The following is a 21703-nucleotide window of genomic DNA, read 5'->3' as shown; positions in this document are numbered from 1 at the left end:
TCCTTTAGTGTAATATTCCTCTTTGGCTCTGGGTTCCCAGGTTAGAATAAGCACCAGTTCTAAGGTCCATTCAGCAGAGACATGCTGGCTCAAAGCATTGACCCTTTATTTGCAAGGTCACACACATTGCAGCACAGACAAAGCTGTGAGGAAAACACAGAACAGATTTCCCATTAAGGTCTCCGTGCCCAGACAGACCACTCCCAGATAGACTACTTCTCTGCAGCTTTGCAACCCCAGAATTGCTTCAGTCTGCAAAGACAAGGAAGAAGGAGCTGGGAACTTCAGCAGCCTCGGAGCTTCAAAGGGTGAGGATGGGGGGGGGAGGACCCTGTGGGCCTGGCTAAATCCCTGGGCAGGCCGGTTCAGGCCCACAGGTTGGATGTTTAACACCCCTGCCATAAGTCATCCAAGAAACAACACAACTGGACAACAATTACAAAAGTTAGAAAAACAATGCAAAAAAGGTATCAGAAATGATATATCATAAACAATGCCATAAATGTAAAGCTGTTAGTTTTATATGAAATTTAAAAGCACTTGTACTGAAAAATATGTACTATGAAACCACCAGAACTATGATCCACAGGAACAACCTATGTAATGTGATGAACAATTAAACTCTTAACCATCTGGAGTAAAATTTATCCTCAGTTCAGGTAGGCCTGGGAGACAGAAACCTCATGAGGTTTTGTAGAAAGCACTGACAGGGCTGGTGCGTGAGAGTAAGTGAGGTAGGTGGCTGCCTAGGGTGCCACCTTGCAGCAGGGTCACATCGACCCTGATACTCCATGTCATTCTTTCTTGGCTCCAAGCAATCAGAGCCAAGAAAGAATGACGCATCCCCTGCCCAGCGCCCTCCGAAGCCAGAGAGAGCTGGACAGGGGGCACACCAAGTGTTCTTTCTCAGCTCCGAATGATCAGAGCCGAGAAAGCACAACAGACCCCCTGGCCAGTTCTCTCCAAAGCCAGAGGGGGCTGGGTAGGGGATGCAGCAAGTGTTCTTCTTCAGCTCCAATTGCTCAGAGCTGAGAAAGAATGACGCGCCCCCTGCCCAGCTCCCTCTGAAGCCAGAGAGAGCTAGGCAGGGGGCACACCAAGTGTTCTTTCTCGGGTCCAAGCAATCGGAGCTGAGAAAGAACACTTGTGAAAAACATGCTGTCACGATGATGTCACTTCCTGTGACATTATTGTGCCATGACATCATCATGCCATGAATAGGTCCAACGGGGGGGGGCGGCCCAGGGTTCTGCCTGGGGCAGCAGAACCCCTAGCGCCGGGGCTAAGTACTGATCCGATGAAGCTGTGTTAAGTGCTCTGGAAAGACGCAGTACATTCCTCACTTTGAAGATGTGGTTTGAGTTAGTAAATATGCAAATGAAGGCATCCAAAAAAACAAACGACTACTATTTTCTGAGATCAGGCAGGTGGCAATCCAGGAGAGGGCCTTCTCAGTAGCAGAACTCTGGAACTCTCTCCCCAAGGAGAACAGTCTGTTCATTCACTTCAGTTGCCATCTTCCACTGATGAGTGAATTTTTATTTATTAATTTATTTTTGCCTAACAGTCCCTCTGTTATCCCACTTTTCTGGCTAATGTTAACTTTTGCTGTTACTTAATTATCCATTGGTGTTCTGGGGCTGATTTTAATAGTTTTTAAATGTTATTTTATTATGTATAAATTGGCTAGCTGGCTTAGTAGCCCTTGAGAGGGTAAAAAGGAACAGAAATTGTGTAAAATAAATAAATTGATAAAATCCATCTCCCATGAATATGTACATCAAGGCTCTGAGTTTTTAAAAGAGGTTCTGGACTTGTGATATACTCTGACTTTTGCCACCAAAGTCCCAAATTGCCCATGGGTGCCATGGCTCTCACCAACATTTTTCCTGGTGCCTGCCAAAGGTATTTAGAAAGTGGGTGGGGCCATGTGGTTATTTAACCCAGCAATGCTTATGATTGGCCACTGGATATCTGATTGGCTGTGCGGATTTTTTAAACTGCTTTAGCAGCAGAAAGATGTTTACCATATGACCGAAAGTAAACAAAGGCAGCCATTTTGTGGCTGACTCCCCCTCCTGCAGTAGCAATTTTGTGCCAGAACTGCAAATGTATCTTCTGGCTTAAAAAGGCTGGGGACAAAAAAAGGTCAGTACTGACTACTTTGACTAGAAGCTGCTTCACAGAGTCTCAGGTATGGTAACTTTGTTCAGGAATATCTTTGTTGTGCTGTGTGACCCTTATAATGGATAAGTAAATTGACTTTCCCCAAGGTCCACTATCATCAACTGCCTTATCCAACTGCTATTTCAAATTGCTTTTTTTTTTTAGCCCTCTGTCATGTTCAGTCATTTATAGTTGCAATAACAACTTCTGGAATCACTGAAACTAAAAATAGATCTGGATGCCTTCAGCATGCTGATGACAGGTGACTTAAAGCCCACACAGTATCCCCTAGCAGACATATTTTAAGAAGAGAGACAATGGAGTTTGTAGGCACTCAGCAGAACAATTTGTGGGCACTGTAGGAAACACCCCCCCCCCGACTGCTAACTCTTCCAGGCATCTCAGCAAATATAGAGAAAATAAATATTAAAATCTTCTCAAACCCAATCAAATAACATCACTTATCCTCTACCTCTTGGTGTGTATAGTTTGCTGGGGTCACCATAATGGAGGTTACAGAAGTTGGGGCCACTGCAAGAGTTGTATTTGGCATGCTTATCAGAAATGCTGGTTTATTAAATTGCTGGTTTATTAAATTATTCAGCCACACCATTGTCAGTTGTCGAATGAATGTCAGCGACAATCAAGATTGTCATTCTTTCTGTATACTTGGCTGATGTTTAAGGCCTAGGCTAGCAATCCTCAATCATATACAGGAGGGGGTTGGGAGTTTGAAAACAGTAAGCAATTAAAATGAATGATGAATGCAGAATTCTTTCCATGCCTTACCACTGTTCTCCACCCTCAAGCATGTTATCCCGCAAATAGCCAATTCTAGTATCTGTGATCATTTTAAAAAGAAAGCATCAAGTGATCTAAGTCAAAGAAGAAATAAATGGCTGGTAAGGAGATGGTTTCTAACACTTAACACACTTACTTCATACATAGAACTGCCACACTCACATGAAATATGGTGCTGAGATGACTCCAGTTTGTAAAATAATGAACTCATTACATACTTTTTGCAAGGTTTCTTCCATTCAGCACAGTACCTATAAAATAAACTGATTTTCCCCCCATTTCTCCGTAAATTATACCAGTATTTTGTCCTGGCCCTGACTTGGTGGAAAGCTCTACCAGAAGATATCAGGGCCCTGCGGGATCTTCTACAGTCCCTTAGGGTCTGTAAGGCAGTGATGTTCTGCCCAACTTTTGCCCAAGGACAGCGGTGGTTGCCATGCTGGCACCTTCTTCTTCCCACCCCATGTTGGGGGGATCCCCCCCACCCTTGATGTAATGACTGAACAATAACACTTTAAATGAGATGCTGTCAGGGTTTGTAATGTATTTTTAATGTAACTGATTTTATTGATGTTAATATATGTATTTTATTTTAATGTTGTACATCGCCCAGAGCCTGGCACTAGCTGGGATGGGGCAATTCATCAAGTTTAATAAACAAATAATAATAGAATCCTTGGAGAACAGGAGAGGTGCCAGAAAATTGTAGATGGGCAAATGTCCCCATCTTTAAGAAGGGGGAAAAGGAGGATTCGGATAACTACCGACCAGTCAGCTTGATGTCTATACCTGGAAATGTTTAAGAACAAATAATCAAACAGTCAGTTTGGGAACATTTAGAAAGGATGACTGTGATTACTAAGAGCCAGCATGGGTTTTGCAAGAACAAGTCAAGAAGAAGAAGATATTGGATTTATATCCTGCCCTCGACTCCAAATCTCAGAGTCTCAGAGCAGCTCACAATCTCCTTTATCTTCCTCCCCTACAACAGACACCCTGTGAGGTGGGTGGGGCTGAGAGGACTCTCACAGCAGCTGCCCTTTCAAGGACAACGTCTGCCAGAGCTATGGCTGAACCAAGGCCATTCCAGTAAGTGCAAGTGGGGAATCAAACCTGGTTCTTCCAGATAAGAGTCTGCACAATTAACGACTACACCAAACTGCCTCTCAACCCAAGTCATGTCAGACTAACCTGATCTTTTTTTGAGAAAGCGACTACCTTGCTGGATCAGGGGAATGCTGTAGACATTGTTGATCTTGATTTCAGTAAGGTTCCACATACTGTCCTTGTTGACAAGTTGGTAAAATATGGTTTGGATCCTGTTACCGTTAGGTGGATCTTTAACTGGTTGACAGATTGCATCCAAAGAGCGCTTGTGAATGGTTCCTTATCCTCTTGGAGAGGAGTGACAAGTGGAGTGCCTCAAGGATCTGTCCTGGGACCTGTTTTGTTCAACATCTTTATAAATGATTTGGATGAAAGAGTAGAGGGAACGCTTATTAAATTAGCAGATGATACTAAATTGGGAGGGGTTGCAAATACAGTAGAAGACAGAAACAGGATACAGGATGATCTTGACAAGCTGGAAAACTGGGCTAAAACCAATAAAATGAATTTTAACAGGGATAAATGTAAAGTTCTGCATTTAGGTAGGAAAAATCCAATGCATGGCTATAGGATGGAGGAGACAGTCTTAGCAGTAGTATGTGCAAAAAGGATCTAGGGCAGGGGTGTCAAACATGCAGGGGGCAGAATCAGGCCCCTGAAGGGCTCCTATCAGAACCCCCAAGCAACTGGCTGTCATTTGCTGCCTTCTCCCTCTCTCTTGCTTCCTTCTGCATAATAGCTTGCTTTGCAAGACTTGCTCAATCGCACAATTGTGGTACAGCACCATGAAATGGTTTTAAATTGTAACTATGTTTTATTAGTTTTAACTTGTAAATATGAATGTTGTTAGCCGACCTGAGTCCGCTTGCGGAGAGGGTGGGATAGAAATTTAAAGTAAATAAATAAATAAAGAGCTACAGAGCAAAACCTCTATTTTCTCCATTGGCTGAGGGAAGAAGGGGGGGGGGAGGCAGAGCTTGTCTTTCCAGGCTTTCTCAATCACACAGCAGAGTTACTGAGCCAAGCCTCTCTTCCTTCTATTGGCTGAGGCTCCTCCCCACCCCAGTCCCCTGGGGAAGGAAGGAAACAGCCACAGCTTCCTTTGCCCAGTTCCCTGGATCTCATGGAAGAAATAAAAGGAAAGCACCTTTAAGACCAATGTGCTAACATTTTAAGCATGGTTTAAGTTTTTTAAAAAACTGTGTTTGTCTTTGTCCTTCGTAAAGCTTATATCTCTGCTACCTAATCTTAAATACACACATGACCCAGCCATTTATGCCAGATCTGGCCATCATAACAAATGAGTTTGACACCTCTGATCTAAGGGTCTTAGTGGACCATATGTTGAACATGAATCAACAGTGTGATGTGGTCGCTAAAAAGGCAAAGACAATTTTGGGTTGTATCAACAGAAGTATAGTGTCTAGTGTCAGAACTTGTAACTTTCTCTCTCTGCATTGACCAAACTGACTCCATGCTGTAACCTAACACTAACACAGAGTCCATAGCCTGAGCAATTAACCCTGTGTCTCATAGCTATTCCAAATATTTAGGGCTCCTTGGCGGGCGACAGATAGTCTCTGTTCAACATCCACAGGTGCCCTTTTGAAGACAGGCCGTTTGGCCTTCACCACAGGGAAGCATCCTCCCTTCTGATAACGAAGCCTGGGAAAGGAGACACTTGTCTGTAACCCGTGTGAATGATGGCTTTATTGTACTTCGTTGATAGCATAAAATGTAACCAACTGCCAGGACTCGGCATTACTGTTATCTTGTAGCTCTAGCACTGTAGTTCTTCAATAAAGATCCTTACTTTGTAACAAGTATTGGAATCGTCTGAAGTTCGTTCCAGTTCTGACATCTAGGTCATATGAAGTGATGGTATTGCTTTACTCTGCTCTGGTAAGTCCTCACCTGGAGTATTATGTTCAGTTTTGGGCACCACATTTTAAGAAGGACATAGACAAGCTGGAACGGGTCCAGAGGAGGGCGACAAAGATGGTGAGGGGTCTGGAGACCAAGTCCTATGAAGAAAGGTTGAAGGAGCTGGGCATGCTTAGCCTGGAAAGGAGGCAGCTGAGAGATCATATAATCACCATCTTCAAGTACTTGAAGACTGTCATATAGAGGATGGTGTGGAATTGTTTTCTCTTGCCCCAGAAGGTAGGACCAGAACCAATGGGTTTGAAATAAAATCAAAAGAGTTTCCAGCTCAATATTAGGAAGAACTTCTTGAGTATTAGAGTGGTTCCTTAGTGGAACAGGCTTCCTCAGGAGGTAGTGGGCTCTCCTTCCTTGAAGGTTTTTATACAGAGACTAGATGGCCATCTGACAGCAATGAAGATCCTGTGAATTTAGGGGGAGGTATTTGTGAGTTTCCTGCATTGTGCAGAGGATTGGACTGGATGACCCTGGAGGTCCCTTCCAGCTCTATGATTCTATGATAATATTTATATATATGTAGCTTTCAGAGTAAAGTACATCTACTCAGAATCATACTCACGTCTACTGAAAAGGGCTAACTCCCAGAAAAGTGTTCTGAGCACTACTAATCTGGATATCAGTATTTTCTACCTAGATAGTACCATATAACCTAATGAATATTTAATTAGAAGAAACAGAATCACATTATCACCCACACTAAAAATAATTAAGCATTTTAGAATGATGTTACAGTGAAAATAAATGCACAGTTTCAAAAGAACAATTAGGTTGAAAACAAGTTTTTAAAGTTAATAGTATTAAAACAATTGCATTTTTCAAATACCCAAAATGCCATACCTATAGCAGTTCAAGAGTATTAAGAGACTGAATGTTAAGTTATTAAAAAGTAGCTCATTCACAGAAACAATTTTTGGAAACACAGTAGCCCAAGTTATTTCTTACTACATAAGTTAAAAACAATTCATATGTAAAAACAATGCATATGTTAGCCACAGAACATACCAAACGTATGTTTTCTAGGGCAACTCTGATAAACTAAGGGGTGGGGGGGACACAAAAAAAAATTGTAGGCTGACCATAGAACTTGCAAAATATATACTTAATTAAACAGTAAAAATTCTATCTGGCTACTAATAAAGAACAATATATCAATATATTCCCCACACGAGCCCCAGAGAGCACTACGATCAAGCTCGTTAAATCTGTTAAAGATCCCTGGGCTAAAGGATGCCTGTCTGATACTACGAGGGCAAGAGCCTTTTCTGTGGCTACGCCAGCCTTCTGGAATGCCCTCCCTGAAGAGACCAGGGCCCTGCGGGATTTGCTACAATTCTGCAGGGCCTGCAAGTCATACCTGTTCAGGCAGGCTTTCAACAACTAATTGGAGGTGCTCTTAACATCTACGGGGGTGCATAGTATCCACCATCCCACAGTATTAGCATAAATGATTCTGAGCAAGACAGAACACCATCTGAAATTGTATTTAAAATTGTTTCAATATTTTAATAATGTTTTATTTTAATAATTTAAGTTGTTAACAAATTGTTGGCTGTTGTTAGCCGCCCTGAGCCCGACAGGGGAGGGCGGGATATAAACATAACAAAATAAAGAAAAATAAATAAATAAGGATCAGAAGAATGGGCACACAGAGAGCCCCAAAGATGTATGGCACTTTAACAGACACCATCAGGGTTTAATTTGCTTTACTCTAAATAGTTTTATTGGTTTATATGCATGCATTTTTTTTTTTACTTTGTTGTACATTGCCTAGAGCAGGGGTGTCAAACCCATTTGTTAAGAGGGCCGGATCTGACAGAAATGGGACTTTGTGGGGCCAAGCCATGCATGTCCTAAAATACAATGCCAGATAGAGGAGATATAGGAGATATAGATATATAAAGGACACAAACACAATTAAATATATTATTTTACTTAAAATACAAACATGTTTAAAACTCTTGCAATAATTTGTTTAAAATTGAAAGGTAGGGGAATAGTGGGATTTTACAATGCACTTTTAAAAATAAAACATCAAGGAAAAGGACAATGATCATACAGCAGAAAATGAAAAAAAAATGCTCTCAGCCCAGGAAACATAAAATGGCAAGGCACTGCAAGCTTCGCCCCCACCCCCGAGTCTACTCAGATTAGCAATGGCTCTCCTGTGTAATATCCCCCTTTGGCTGTGGGTTCCCAAGTTAGAGTACTCACTAGGCACTAGTTTTCACTCCACTGAAAAGAGACAGCACTGACTCAGAGCATCGACACTTGATTTGCAAACACACAACTCCAGGAAGCTTCAGCTGGCCATAGGAACGCTAGGAAGTTAAACCTGTCCATTTAAACTAAGTTGCAAGGAAAACGTGGAGTGGATTTCTCATTCTGGTCTGCTCTGCCAATGGGCCTGAATAGGAAATCCATTCCACATTTTCTTTGTAATTTCGCTCCTGCTTTAGCTTCTGCAAAGAGAAGGCAGTTGTTTAGGAATGGGAGGGAAGTACTTGAAGGTTTAATCTGTAATTTAAAAAAAAATTACCTATAAACTGCCTTTAGTCAAGGGGAAAGGTGACATATAAATATTTCAATAACTAAATAAATTTGCTGCCAGCTATTTAAGTTATTGGCTTTTAAAGTACATTACTTGAAAAATGGGCTATACTGTGATTTTAATAGTCTCTTGCTTTCTTTGTGTAAGATCAAAAGCCTGTGGCGCACAGTAGTTAAGGATTTTAAATTTGTCAGTGAAATAAAGAAATAAATTTTTTACTATGTCTCAAGGGGTGCTTTAAGGAGGTTACTACCTCATCACAACTGAATTAAAAATATGCCATCCCACAGCAAATTCTTACTGGAAGACAGATAGAACTGAGAACTAGTCCTTTTAAATATGAAATGTTCAAAGAGTTTTGTATTTTAGATCTGTTAAAAGCTCAGATTAACTTTGTATCAATATAGTTCCAGTTGTTCAGTTGATCCTTCAGAGGTGACTTCCATCTTACTCAACCATACAATGATCACAGGCTGTCCTACCTAAGCCTTTATCTCCTGTTCTTCTACAACTCAGCAATTTATGGTACCTAATTACTAAGCTGTTTGGATCCTAATTCTGATATGAGTTGATAAACATTACTGACAAAGACAAGCACTGTCTGTCCTCGATGGATTGGTGATTTCTTCTAAACATTAGGTAGTATAACAAATATTGTAGATTACAGATTTTAAAGAGGTGTTTGCTTGCATTGTTTCCTAATTATCAAGCACCGCTGCAAGTTGATTATTTATGGTCATAAATGACAGTCAAACCTCAAATCTGTGTTTATACAAAGAAGCTCAGTGATCTACAAGCATTAGATTCAACAGAAATGCTAGGCAACTTCATAAGAATTCAGGTCACCTTAACCTTCCCTCCCACTCTGATGTATTTGTTAATAAATACTTTGCAAGGTGCCAAGTTTTAGCAAGGTTCCAGCATTGATAAGAACTTCAAATCAGGCACAAACTAAATTACAAACCAAATTTTGTGATGAACCAGGTCAGTTTGCTGGATCACAAACTGCCATTTTGATGATCACACTGTTTGTTAACTGCTCATGAAATGGCCTGGGTTTTGGTTCTTTCAGTTTAAGTTCGTGGGCCAGACATCCTGGTGCCCAAGGAAATGGTGGACTATTCCACCAACCTTCAGTGTTCACCTGTTAGAGCCGCAGTAGCTTCCACTTGGGGACAGGGGTTTGATGCAGGGGGAGGAAGCTGTCAACAAGGAAATGGGGGTACAGTAGATTTGACTGTGGTTGTGCGAGTCATGCCAGTGGTCTGACCATCGAAGGTGGTAGTGGAAGGCCAGGAGGTGTGAGCAGTGAAAGAATAGGTCTTCAGCACCCTAAAAAGATACTTTTGCAGGAGGAAGGTGAAAAGGGAGGCTTGCTCATAGCAGCAGCAAGGGGGGGGGTTGGGAAATGGACCCCTGTATATTGGAAAAGGTGCCCAGGAGTATATTTTGGATTCTTAGATGGGACCCCAGCACCCTGGGAAGACACTGTTTGATGCAGGGGAAGGAAGTTGTCAACAAGGAAAAGGCGTACAGTGTGTATTTGACAGTGGTTGCAGGGGTTGTGCTGGCAGGCCAACCCTTGGAGGTTTTAGAGGAAGGCCAGGAGGTGTGAGCAGTGAAAAAAACAAGGTCTCCAGTACCCTGAGAAGGTGATGATCCAGGAGGCAAAATGGGGGACAGTTTGCTCATGGTGGCAGCAAAGCAGGGGTTGAGAAGTGGGCTTCTGGAGAGAGTGCCCAGGAGCATCTTTTGGATTCTCAACTGCAAACCTAACAGATCATGAACCATTTGGCAAACTGAAAAGTTTGTGTTGGTTTGGGAACCACCGGTGGTGGTTTCTCACGAACCACCACCAGTTTGTGCCCATCCCTAATTCAAACTAACATACATCCAGTGTTAAGGGAGTTGTCCAATGAGGGTGAACTGATTCCTGGCTTTCTAATTAATATAGTTCTGAACAAGGATTTACAAAAATTACTCATTGTTAACAATTTAAACACATTTGTTTTCAACTAAACAAAGTATGCTTCCCAAGAGAATAACCAAAATTATTGATTACGTAGCCCACATGCCCTTTGCATTATAAAATTCAGATCTGTTTAGGGAAACCATAAGGAACATGCTGTGGTCTTGCCTTCCTCGGGGAGGGACGGTGGCTCAGTGGTAGAGCATCTGCTTGGGAAGCAGAAGGTCCCAGGTTCAATCCCTGGCATCTCCAAAAAAGGGTCCAGGCAAATAGGTGTGAAAAACCTCAGCTTGAGACCCTGGAGAGCCACTGCCAGTCTGAGAAGACAATACTGACTTTGATGGACCAAGGGTCTGATTCAGTATAAGGCAGCTTCATATGTTCATATGTTCTTCCCATCCCTCTCCTGTTTACCTATATGCTAATTTCCCCCTCCACATTTTTTGTTAGTAACTAGAATAGGTATGGATCTCAAAAAAAGGGGCAATTTTTGTCAATTCACCCCCTACCACTGCAGACTCAATTATGCCCCTATGCTGTCTGTAGGAGTGAAGTGCTTGGGCTACAGTGGTAAGGAGAAGGCAGGGAAGTTCCACTCCCTCAATGGAAATACCTTCTCTTCACAGAAATCTCCCAACCCAGAGTTTATATTGTGACACAGTAATCAAATTGTGACACAGTAATCATGAAACAAACAGCCAGAGCAGGGGTCTGCAATCTATGGTTCCAGAGCTGGATGCAGTTCAGTATGACACCAAATATGGTTCTTTAAAAAAGAAAAACATATATTGAAGGTGTATCTGAGATGCTAGAATAGCCAGTATATGAAGGAAATGGCAGGCAAAGACTTTAATGCACTAAAGGGATTCTGAGATATGCTTACAGAAAAGGCGATGATTGGATAAACTGTTCTAGTAATCTAATTTATGTCAATACACCAAAACAACTGCTCTGAGTGCTCCTGCATATGTATATAGTAAGACCTCATGTGTGCTGCTTCCACTAGCACTAGTGTTTGGGTTGGAGAAACTTTATGGATCTACATATTAATTGACATTACTTATAAATGACATGTTGATTAATAATCCATAAAGTTTCTGCAACCCAAATACCATATCAATATATCTCTTTCTCAGTGTGAAGAATGATGTAAGGTGCTTTAGTACCCATCTGTGGAGAACAGTGGAATATAAATGAAGTAAATAAATAATAAATATGGCTGAGGGTAAAAGCAGATAAAAGTTAGGTTGGTGGCTGAGGGAGGGTGAAAGGAGCAAAGCAAGCACAGAAAACTTAGAATATGAAAGTTGCCAGGTAGAGAGAAATAGTGTGGATAGCAGATACAGGGGGAAATTAGGTATCCCCAGCAAATCCCTGCAGGTTCCTCACTGTGCAACTAGCACTGGCTAGGGTGGAGCCAGGAGACATTGGGGGAGGAGCCAGGAACAAGGGTGTGACAAGCATAATTGAACTCCAAGAGAGTTCTGGCCATCACATTTAAAGGGACAGCACACGTGCTTACATTTCAATATTGATCTTTATTTTAGTCACTGGTTTCCTTACCAGCCCACTCCTCAGAACTTCACTCACACCCCCAACCAAGCTAAGGGAGCAAAGGCTACTCAGCTCTTGTTGAGCCCCACCGGCCCCCATCATTAGGGAAGCGGACAGGGCTGAGGGCACCGGTCTGCCCTGAGATCTTTCCTACTCCCTGTGAAGAGCAGACTACTATTAAAACCCCCAGCCTCCCCTCAGAGCCCTGCAGCCAGGCCCAGCGCCAGCGCGACCACTTACCTCTCCGGTGGGGCGGCGTGGCGGAGAGCAGGAGCCCTGCAGCCAGGCCCGGCGCCAGCGTCACCGCGGGCAGCCCCGAGGCCACGGCAAGCAGCCGCCCGCGCCGTCTGAAGCCCCTCGCAGGCCCCAGCAGCCACCTGACAAGGCCATGCGCCGCTGCAGCCCCGAGGGGAGGGGAGGCTGCCCCGGAGCGCCGTCAAGGGCCGGTTGGTGGCGGCGCGGACGAGCCACTGGCTGCCTCCTCCTTTACCTCAGCCTGAGCCTTGGCCATGCGCCGCTGCAGCCCCGAGGGGAAGGGAAAGAAGGGGAGGCTGCCCCGGCGTGGCGGAGAGCCAGCGCAACCACTTATCTCTCCGGTGGGGCTGCATGGCAGAGAGCAGGAGCCCTGCTGCCAGGCCCAGTGCCAGCGGCACCGCGGGCAGCCCCGAGGCCGTGGCGAGCAGCCGCCCGCGCCGTCCAAAGCCTCCCGCCGGCCCCAGCAGCCACCAGACAAGGCCATGCGCCGCTGCAGCCCCGAGGGGAAGGGAGGGGAGGCCGCCCCGGAGCGCCAGTTGGTGGCGGCGCGGACGGGCCACTGGCTGCCTCCTCCTTTACCTCAGCCTGAGCCTTGGCGCCGTTTTCCCCCTCCTCCCCCCGCTTCCGTTTTTTTGGGGAGCGGGGGAAGAGGCTGGAAAACCTGGAGTTCCCCGCCAGGGCGGGAGGTTTGGGAAGCCTAGGCTCAGCCAATACCACTCAGCTCAGCCGCAATGTTTCTAGGCTGCTAGGATGAGGGAAGGAAGGAATGCTGAACACAGGGTAGGGAGCAAAGATAGGTTGGCTAGTGATTGGAAAGGGCAGAAGGACAAAAAAAAGGCAAGAAGCTGTGTGGGGGGGGGGGTTCAGGGAAGGAAAAGAAGAAATCTATGGGACCACTTCTTCCGTTATGTCCCTAGGAGAGCATTACCCTCCTCAGAAAGCAATCTGCCGGTGGTCCCTAGTCCAAAAGACATCCAGCTGTCCTCAACCAAGGCAAGGGCTCCAACCTGGTGGAACTCTGCCAAATTCTATCTGGACCCTGTGAGATCGTCTACAATTCTGCAAGGCCTATAAAGTGAAGATGCTCCTTCAGGCCTTTGGTTGAGGACAGCAATGGTTACCATCTTGGCTGACACCCTTTTTGGCTCTCCAAGTCAATCCTGCCCTCTTCCCCCCTGCCCACAAAATGGCTAGCAGTCTGCAACAACAACAGCAATATTTTGCCATCTGTTTTAACACTGTAAATAACTGTTGCTTTAAATTGTTTACTTATGTTTGATGTTTTTATTTCTTGCTGTACATTGCCAAGAGCCTTGGTAGGGCATGGGCTATTCATAAATCTAATAATAACTAAAAATAGTAGAGGAGATGAGATGCCCCTGTCGAGATCCCTTGCCATTTTACTGTTCTGTTCTAAAACACCTGCTATGCTTCTTGAGACAACAAAAGTATTTGGGCCCTCTAATACTGTCTGCCCATAAAAGTCATCACTATCTGTTAGAGTGTTTTCCTAACAACTATTGTAGTGTAAGAATGTCTGCCTCATAGCGATTTAGTATTTTGAACTTATCTCATGCCAGAAAGGCATGCATGTAATGGCTAACCGCTTCTATATATATTCACCCACCTGTGAATCGCCTTAATTTTGCCACTGGTCTTGCCAGTGGTACTATCCTGTCTTCAATAAACACTAATCCTGATGAAATGGAGAGTTGTTGTTCTTGAAGATAGTCATAGATCTGATAGCCCCCTGCAAGTCCCACATTTGTAAATGTGTATTTTCAGATATGCATTTTCCGTTGTGCAAACAGATTTTCTTATGCTGGCTCTGTCAGTCTCTTGCTCTAAATACTTTTAATAGTTTGGTTCTTTAATTATAGAAAAGCTGCTGACTTCTGAGACAAAGATCCTAAGAACACAGTGAAGAAGTATCAGATAATTTTCCACAGCAAAGAACAAAATTTTGCAAAGCAAGCAAGGAGCAAATGTTTCTAGCCAGGAAAAAAAAAATCACTATCAGTCTTATCACCTATTTATCCATGTAATCACTATCAGTCTTATCACCTATTTATCCATGTAATCATGAAAGGATTAAAAAAAAATCCTCACCAATGGAAAAAGGATGATATAATTCTGTTCCAAAATCTCATGCTCAAAACCCTTAAGGCATACTTCACAGAAACTGGAAGAGAGCATTTTTTTCAAAAAAAACCCTAACAATCTTTGTTATGTTAAATTCTATTGTAGGCAAGCCAAAAACACAAAATTTGGTCAGTAATAACTATCTTACAAGCAACACATTTCTTTTAAAGTCACAGAACAGTATACTAGATTTTTTTTCAAATTCTAGAAATTAAATATCCCAATGTTAATTATAAGCATACAAAGTCACAACACTACCTACCATAATCAGGTATGACAAGACAATTCCTCCCTGCTTATTCAAAACCCACTTCCCATGCATGGCCTTGTGAGCAGACAGTCACTTTTCCTAGGCTGTACAAGCATGAACTCACTAGCAATCTACCATAGCACAGAGCACAGAGAAAGAGAATATTAACACTCTAAAGCCATTAGTGCTTTTAAAATCACTCAAAATTATTACTAACAATGAAATTTCCACATATATCAGAGCTCTAACCCAATGCTTTCCAACCTTTCTTCTCTTTTAAACTGAAAGAACAATTTTAAAAGCTTTCTTAAAAATAAACAAATCACATCACATTTTGTTTTATTAATGAAAGTTGAAAGTGAACTCTAAAGCAGAATAGAATTCTGAAGCTTTTCATGATAGCCAGCCAATGAATACTCTTGACTATATTTGTCAGATTTACTGAGGTACAACACAAAGTAGATATATAAAACTCAGGGCACAATCAAATCCACCTGAAATACTATAGGCTAAGGACACGTCAAATTAAAAGTGGGTGTGCAGTGCTGCAATTTGAACTGCTGAATATTGATTCGACGCAGGGCTGATCAGACAAGTATCTAAAAATGTGACTCATCCTGATATCATCCTATTGTTGAATGATCAGACTTATTGAATGCTATCATGCTCTTTTGTTGGAACATGCACACAACCAATCAAGCAGATTCAAAGTTGTCTCACTTTCATTCAGTTGCTGAGCAATCATACGGTGATTCCTGTCATGGTGTTTTCATTAAACATGCACCCAAATGTTGGGAGGTGGGGAATCAAACATTGCTTCAAAGGGGCGGGGGGGGAGTTCTGGGAATTAACGTTGCTGATTCAAACTAGGGGACTGCCAGGAACTACTTTTCTGAAAATGGGCAGTGACAATGATATCTGGAAATCCTCCACATTGAAAAAATATATTTTTTTCTGTTCTTCCACTCACGTGGATTCTGTGTTGATCGGAGAAGCAGAAGCCTCACCTCAGATTCCCGATGATCTGCTTGTGCGCATGTCTCCTGGGGCTTTTATTTTTTTTTAAAGGTGGGAGGGGCAAAAAGCGGGTGTCAAACATTCCAAGGGGCAGTATCCCGCATGAGCTGTCCAAACAGGAAAAACCCAAGTGTGTGCCACTTCTACAGAAAAGGACCGGACTTTCTCTGGTGTCTAATTATGCCGACATCAAACCAGGGCAAGTCGGGATGCTTACGAGTTGCATTCAAGGGGCAGATGTAGTTGTCTGGACGTGCTAATAAAATCCGAATGGAAACCGTGGGTAAGACGGAGCTAAAGGCACATGTGAACGCACCCTTTCTTGAGATTAACTTGCACTGAATAACACAGGATTTACCTTTCAATAGAGCTGCTTGGGATCTTTTTTAAAACTGCTGTCAAGTTGTACCTAGCCTACGGAGACCTCATAGAGTTTTCAAGGCAGGAGATGTTCAGATGAGGTCTGCCATTGCATGCCTCTGTGTAGCAACCCTGGTATTCCTTCATGGTCTCTTATCCAAATGCTGACCAGGACTGAGCCTACTCCACTTCCAAGACCTGACAAGATTGGGCTAGCGAGGTAAGGGTCTCTTTAGGAAAACTCTTTTAAATCCCAAACTACCACCGAGATGGTAAACGCGTGTCTGGGTTCCATCCACTTCAGACTGCAGAGAAGAGTTCAGATAGCTGAATCTTCCTTCAAACAAAGAAATTCCCTTTACATGTCAGAGACAAAATGATTAACCTTCACTCTCACTTGCTATGCTTCCTAGGAATTTTTTCCTCACAAGAAAGATACTGTCTTGTAAGCTCCCACCAGCAGTCCAAAGAGGCATTACCATATTAACAAGAGCAAGGCTTAAACTCCATTGATTCCAGTGGGGAAAAAAAGCAGGTGTTTAAGGCTGCATTCCTAAACACAATATAGAAAATTACCCCATTGATCTCAATGGGACTTTTACATGAGTAAACATGTTAGAATTCTACTGCACATTGATTTTGAGTATCTTTTTAATGCAAAATTAATGATTTATTTAGTAATCTTTACATACATTAAATAAATACTTACATGAATATTATTTATTTAATTAATTAATTCATATCCCGCCTTCCCTGCCAAAGGCAGGCACAGGATGGCTCACAAATTAAGGGTCCCACAATCACATTAGTGTGACCAAATAAGATAAAACAACAATAAAAACATAAAACATAAAAACAATTACTAAAACATCCACATGTGCTAATATCATGGTTTCAAACAGCGATTAAATTCTAGTGGTGGTTAGTTGTTCTAAGAGGTCCCAGGATCATCACAGTATGATGAGGTAAACCATTGGTAGTATTTTTATGGGCCAGTCTTGTTGCTGCAGGTGTTGCCATCATGAAAATGCATGGTGGAAGAGTGCTGTTTTGCAGGCCCTGCGGAACTGTGGAAGCTCTCACCTCCTCCGCCAACTCATTCCACCAGCTAAGGGCAGCAACGGAAAAGGCCCAAGCTCTCGTTGATTTGAGCCTCACTTCTCTGATGCTGGGAACTGTCAGCAGGTTTTTAAAATCAGGTTTTACTTTACTTTCCATAAAAGATGTCAAATGTTTCTAATTATAACGTAAGCCACATTACTCATCTAGGAGAACACATGTGGAATAAGACAACCATAACTATAAAATAAAATATTTCACTAAGAAACATGACTAGCTTGTGTGTGGGGGGGGGGATAGGTTTTTGTAGAAGGTTGCAAGTCATGTCATCACAATGCTGTACTTCCAAAGAACTTTAATCATTACATTCAGGAAGTTCATGAACACTTAAAGTTCATGAACCCCACTGTTTTAAGATTTATTTTATTTTTAGATTCATTCTAAACAAATGCAAGAAAGAAAATACCCTGCAGAAGTATTTGGCAGTTTTCTACGAATTTGGAAGATTCCTATGAATTAAGTCATGAATGCTAAACTAAAGATTTACAAAAGCAACATAGGAAAAGGCACAACAGAAGGCTAGAACCAGGATATTGACTGAAGTGGGTCACATCACTCCAGTCTTGACTCATCTACATTGGCTCCCAATTTGTTTCCAGACACAAATCAGGGTGCTGGTTTTGACCTTCCAAGTCCTATATGGTTTGGGAGCAGTGTATCTGAAGGAGCACCTCCTCTCTTATGAGCCCACTTGACCACAATAGTCATCTAGAGCCAGTTTGGTGTAATGGTTAAGTGTGCGGACTCTTATCTGGGAGAACCGGGTTTGATTCCCCACTCCTCCACTTGCACCTGCTAGCATGGCCTTGGGTCAGCCATAGCTCTGGCAGAGGTTGTTCTTGAAAGGGCAGCTGCTGTGAGAGCTCTCTCAGCCCCACCTACCTCACAGGGTGTCTGTTGTGGGGGAAGAAGGTAAAGGAGATTGTGAGCCGCTCTGAGACTCTTTGGAGTGGAGGGCGGGATATAAATCCAATATCTTCTTCTTCTTCTTCTTCTTCATCCCTCCTTTAGGTGCTCCTCCTTCAGATCTTCTGAGATTAGGCAAGTGACAACCCAAGAGGTGACATATGATTCTCTTATGGAAAATGCAACATGATAATCATGCTCATGTAACCGCTGCACATACACAAGTGAAGAAGCTGCACCCCATCATGGCTTTACAGTACAAAGCAGAGCAATTCACATGCATATAGCACTGCCATTCCATATAACGGAAGTTATTTATGCAGTATACAATATAGGTAACATGTAAAACAGCTTGGAGCCATGGGCGTATCATACCACTCCCAGATGCTCAACATAACAATGTATTAGAATGCATTTGCATGTGAGCCTCTCTGGTTTCCTCTTCAGCACATCATGTATAAACTGGAAGTTCCGGAGTAGACACACACACACCTATAAAAATATTACATGGCATGAGTCAATCTTGCTCTGACAATACAGATTATCCAGCTAGGTGATCCCATATTGATTCCACAGTTGGACTACCAACAAATTATGCTGCTGAGCAGGAAATTTAACATGGGCTGAGGGCCTGCATCAGGACTGCAGGTATTTAGAGGCACATCTAATACCTGGCAAAAACCTTGTACCTGGCAAAAACCTTGTGCAGATTTATCTTTGGCTAAGGTGACCAAGGCAACCAATAACAAATCTTGCATTTCTCATTAACTGCATGCTTAGTCTGCTCAAAGCTCATCATGAAAACCAAAATATTACAGCTACTGTCAGAGACAGAATTTAGAAGAGATTCAACAGACCCCACAGCAGCACAGTTCGCTGTGGACGAAAATGCAACATACTGAAAACACTGCTGGATTCAGTGGCAGTACAAGGATTCAAGCTCTGCATGTGATATATAAATAACAGAAAAAGTGGAAATTCCCTCACAAGCCCAATGCTGTTGAAAAGGAAAATAGAGACTGCAGACCAACAGTTAGCATTTTCAGCTATGAAAACCTTCCAGCTAACTCATCTACCACTACCTCAAAAGTCCTGCACTCTGTTTTCAAGGTTTAACTCTGGGCCCTGCATTTCTTTAAATTACTTATTTGCTACTTTGTGGTTTAAAAACCCCTCAAAACCTTCGGAAGTAACAGACAGCCATTGCCTCTGAGCATGCGAAAATACCGTTTTCCTCTCCTTCCCCTCAAATTTGGTCTCAGGACCAAAGGCTTATAGCTCAGTAGGGCTCACTGCCAGTCAGGTATGAACCCCTCTGATTTCTGCCAGTGAATTATTGCCTAACGACATAAGGAGTGGAGCGGACGAACCGGACAGCACACGGTTCCGCGCCTGGCTCAGCCCGGTAAGTAAAAGAGGAGATGGGCCAACAGAAATAAATGCAGCAGGAAGACAGGGATGTAGTTCCATTCGTTTTAAGTGGGGTTAGAACAGGACGGAAGGTCTGGGATTGAGAACTGCGACGCCTCACCAGGAAAGGGGCAAATGAATTATCACAGGGGGGAGAGAAGCGCCACCGACAGAGACTCATCTCCTTGTGAGAGTAAGGGAGGAGAAAAGGAGGACAAGTTGCCCTCTTCGTCAGAAGAAAGGGACAGATCTCGGGGCCAGGAACAGAAAGACTTCTCTCCACAGGGACGGCAGGAGACTCAGTCGGCCCCCGAAGAAAAACAAACAACATGCGGCTTTCCTTTGGGCGAGGCCAAGGCGAGAAAGGCAGCCTTCTCTCTACCCAGGCGCCAGCGGCAGAAAAAGAAACAGCAAAAGCAACGGCCGATCAACATTCCCCGGCGCAGCCTGCAGGAGGCGGGATTCAGCGGCTCCTGCCTTTCGGCAGTGGCAGTGTACGTGAACGCTGCCTGGCCCCCCTCCCGGAGGCGCTTGTACTTTATATCCACACGCACACGCCATGCGATGGTTTACCTTTCCAATCCCGGCCCTGCAAAGGACGCTTCGCTCTGCTGCCGCCGCCACAGCACCTGGAGACCGACATCCGTGCCGTTCCTGAATGAGGACGCCGTCGCCACCCGCTTTTCAACCTTGCGCCCGTGACTGGGCCAGCGTAACCCAGCCTCAGCCGCTTTACTGGGGGCGGGGGGAGAAGGAGAGCACCCAGTCAGCCCCGCGCCTCTGCTAAGGAAAGGCGCAAGGACCGTAAGGAGGGCCAGCCCTGCTAGCTCCCCCGCGCTGGGGAAGACAGAGACGGTGCATGAACGCGGCGCAAGAGCATCCTGCTGAGGGCGCAAAAGCCCCTGGAGAGGGTCCCCCCTCCTCCGCGGCGCTGGGAGGGGGGGGCGTGTGTGCTCCGGGCGCCAAGGGCTTCAGCCGCTCCCGCCGCTTGTGCAAGCCGGTTGGAGGGACTCGTCGAGAGGGGCGGGGAAAGAGGCGGAGAGCTTCCCTACAATCATAACTGCCTCCTTCCGTCCCGAAAGGTCCCAGAGAGCCTCGTGTATGACTAGAGAAGGAAGGGCGCGCAGAAGGGGGCACGGCAAGAATCTGGCTTCGGCTGGGCGTCGCTGAAAGTCCTCTGATCGGAACTAGTGTTCCGGATTCCCCGCAGTCCTCCGTTGCTGACACAACTTGTCTGTCCTCGGATTTGTGGATGTTTGTTATTAATGTTCTACTCCAAGACAAACTTAATTATTTCAAGAAACCAGCGGAGTATTTTTTCCCCCTGCCCAATGGTAGGAGTTACATTCGCCCGGAGAAAAGCAAAACCCCATTTGACAGAATTGCGCTTAAACTCCTGCATGTCCGGGGTCATGCTGCAGGTCTGAAGACTCATACGTTAATGGAAAGACATGGCTGCTGGCGAAAAACCTTTCCCCTGTCTTTGGAACTCGACTCACATTTGTACCCACATGCATGCTAAACATAGGAAGTACTCCCATAATGTCTGTGTCATCTTATATTTTGAATGAGGTAGACAGTCTGGGGAGGAATCACTGCAAAAATTGTTTGGGGCAGTAATCTGAACATCTGCTCTCTGTCCTTTTGTCCAAGAGGTTCTGTTGTGCCTCCTCCCATTTCTTTTAGCCCAAAGTACTTCTGGCTCCACATAAAAACTAATTTGAAACCAACAGAATCATTTTGGCCTTATCTAATAGCTTGTTACCCTTGACTTTAATTCCAGAAAGAATTATTTTAAAACTCATGTATTAAACATATGAAAGTTTTATTGTATTTACTTCATGTATACATCGCTCTCTCCTCCATTTTCTCCCCACAACAACCCCGTGAAAGCCTGTGACTGACACAAGGTTACCCAGCAAGCTTATATGGTAGAGTGGGCAATTTGAACCCAAGAGCCCCAAATCCTTATCTGACACTCTAACCAACATACCACACAAGCTCTTAGTTTTAAAGTGTCAAGCATTTCTCACAGTAATATGCTTCATGTCATTCCCCCAAAGCCATATTATGAAACAGAGAGCTGTAAAGGGAAGTTGCAAATTATTTTCACTATTCTGATGCATTACCATATGTGTTTTGTTCCCATTGTTGC

General features: G+C 43.8%; 1 protein-coding gene across 1 annotated transcript in view; it reads right to left on the bottom strand.

Moving 5' to 3' along the window:
- PFKFB4 (6-phosphofructo-2-kinase/fructose-2,6-biphosphatase 4) overlaps nt 1-20550 on the bottom strand; it is a 107004-nt gene extending 86454 nt beyond the window's left edge. The window contains exon 1 of the mRNA XM_060239901.1: nt 20122-20550. Within this exon, the coding sequence (XP_060095884.1) occupies nt 20122-20191 (70 nt within the window). The 5' untranslated portion in view covers nt 20192-20550. The remainder of the gene's footprint in view (nt 1-20121) is intronic.
- Nucleotides 20551-21703: the final 1153 nt, after the last annotated feature.

Source organism: Heteronotia binoei, chromosome 5, assembly GCF_032191835.1.
Source record: "Heteronotia binoei isolate CCM8104 ecotype False Entrance Well chromosome 5, APGP_CSIRO_Hbin_v1, whole genome shotgun sequence".
In the NCBI taxonomy this organism is placed as follows: domain Eukaryota; kingdom Metazoa; phylum Chordata; class Lepidosauria; order Squamata; family Gekkonidae; genus Heteronotia; species Heteronotia binoei.
This window is presented reverse-complemented; position numbering and strand designations above follow the sequence as displayed.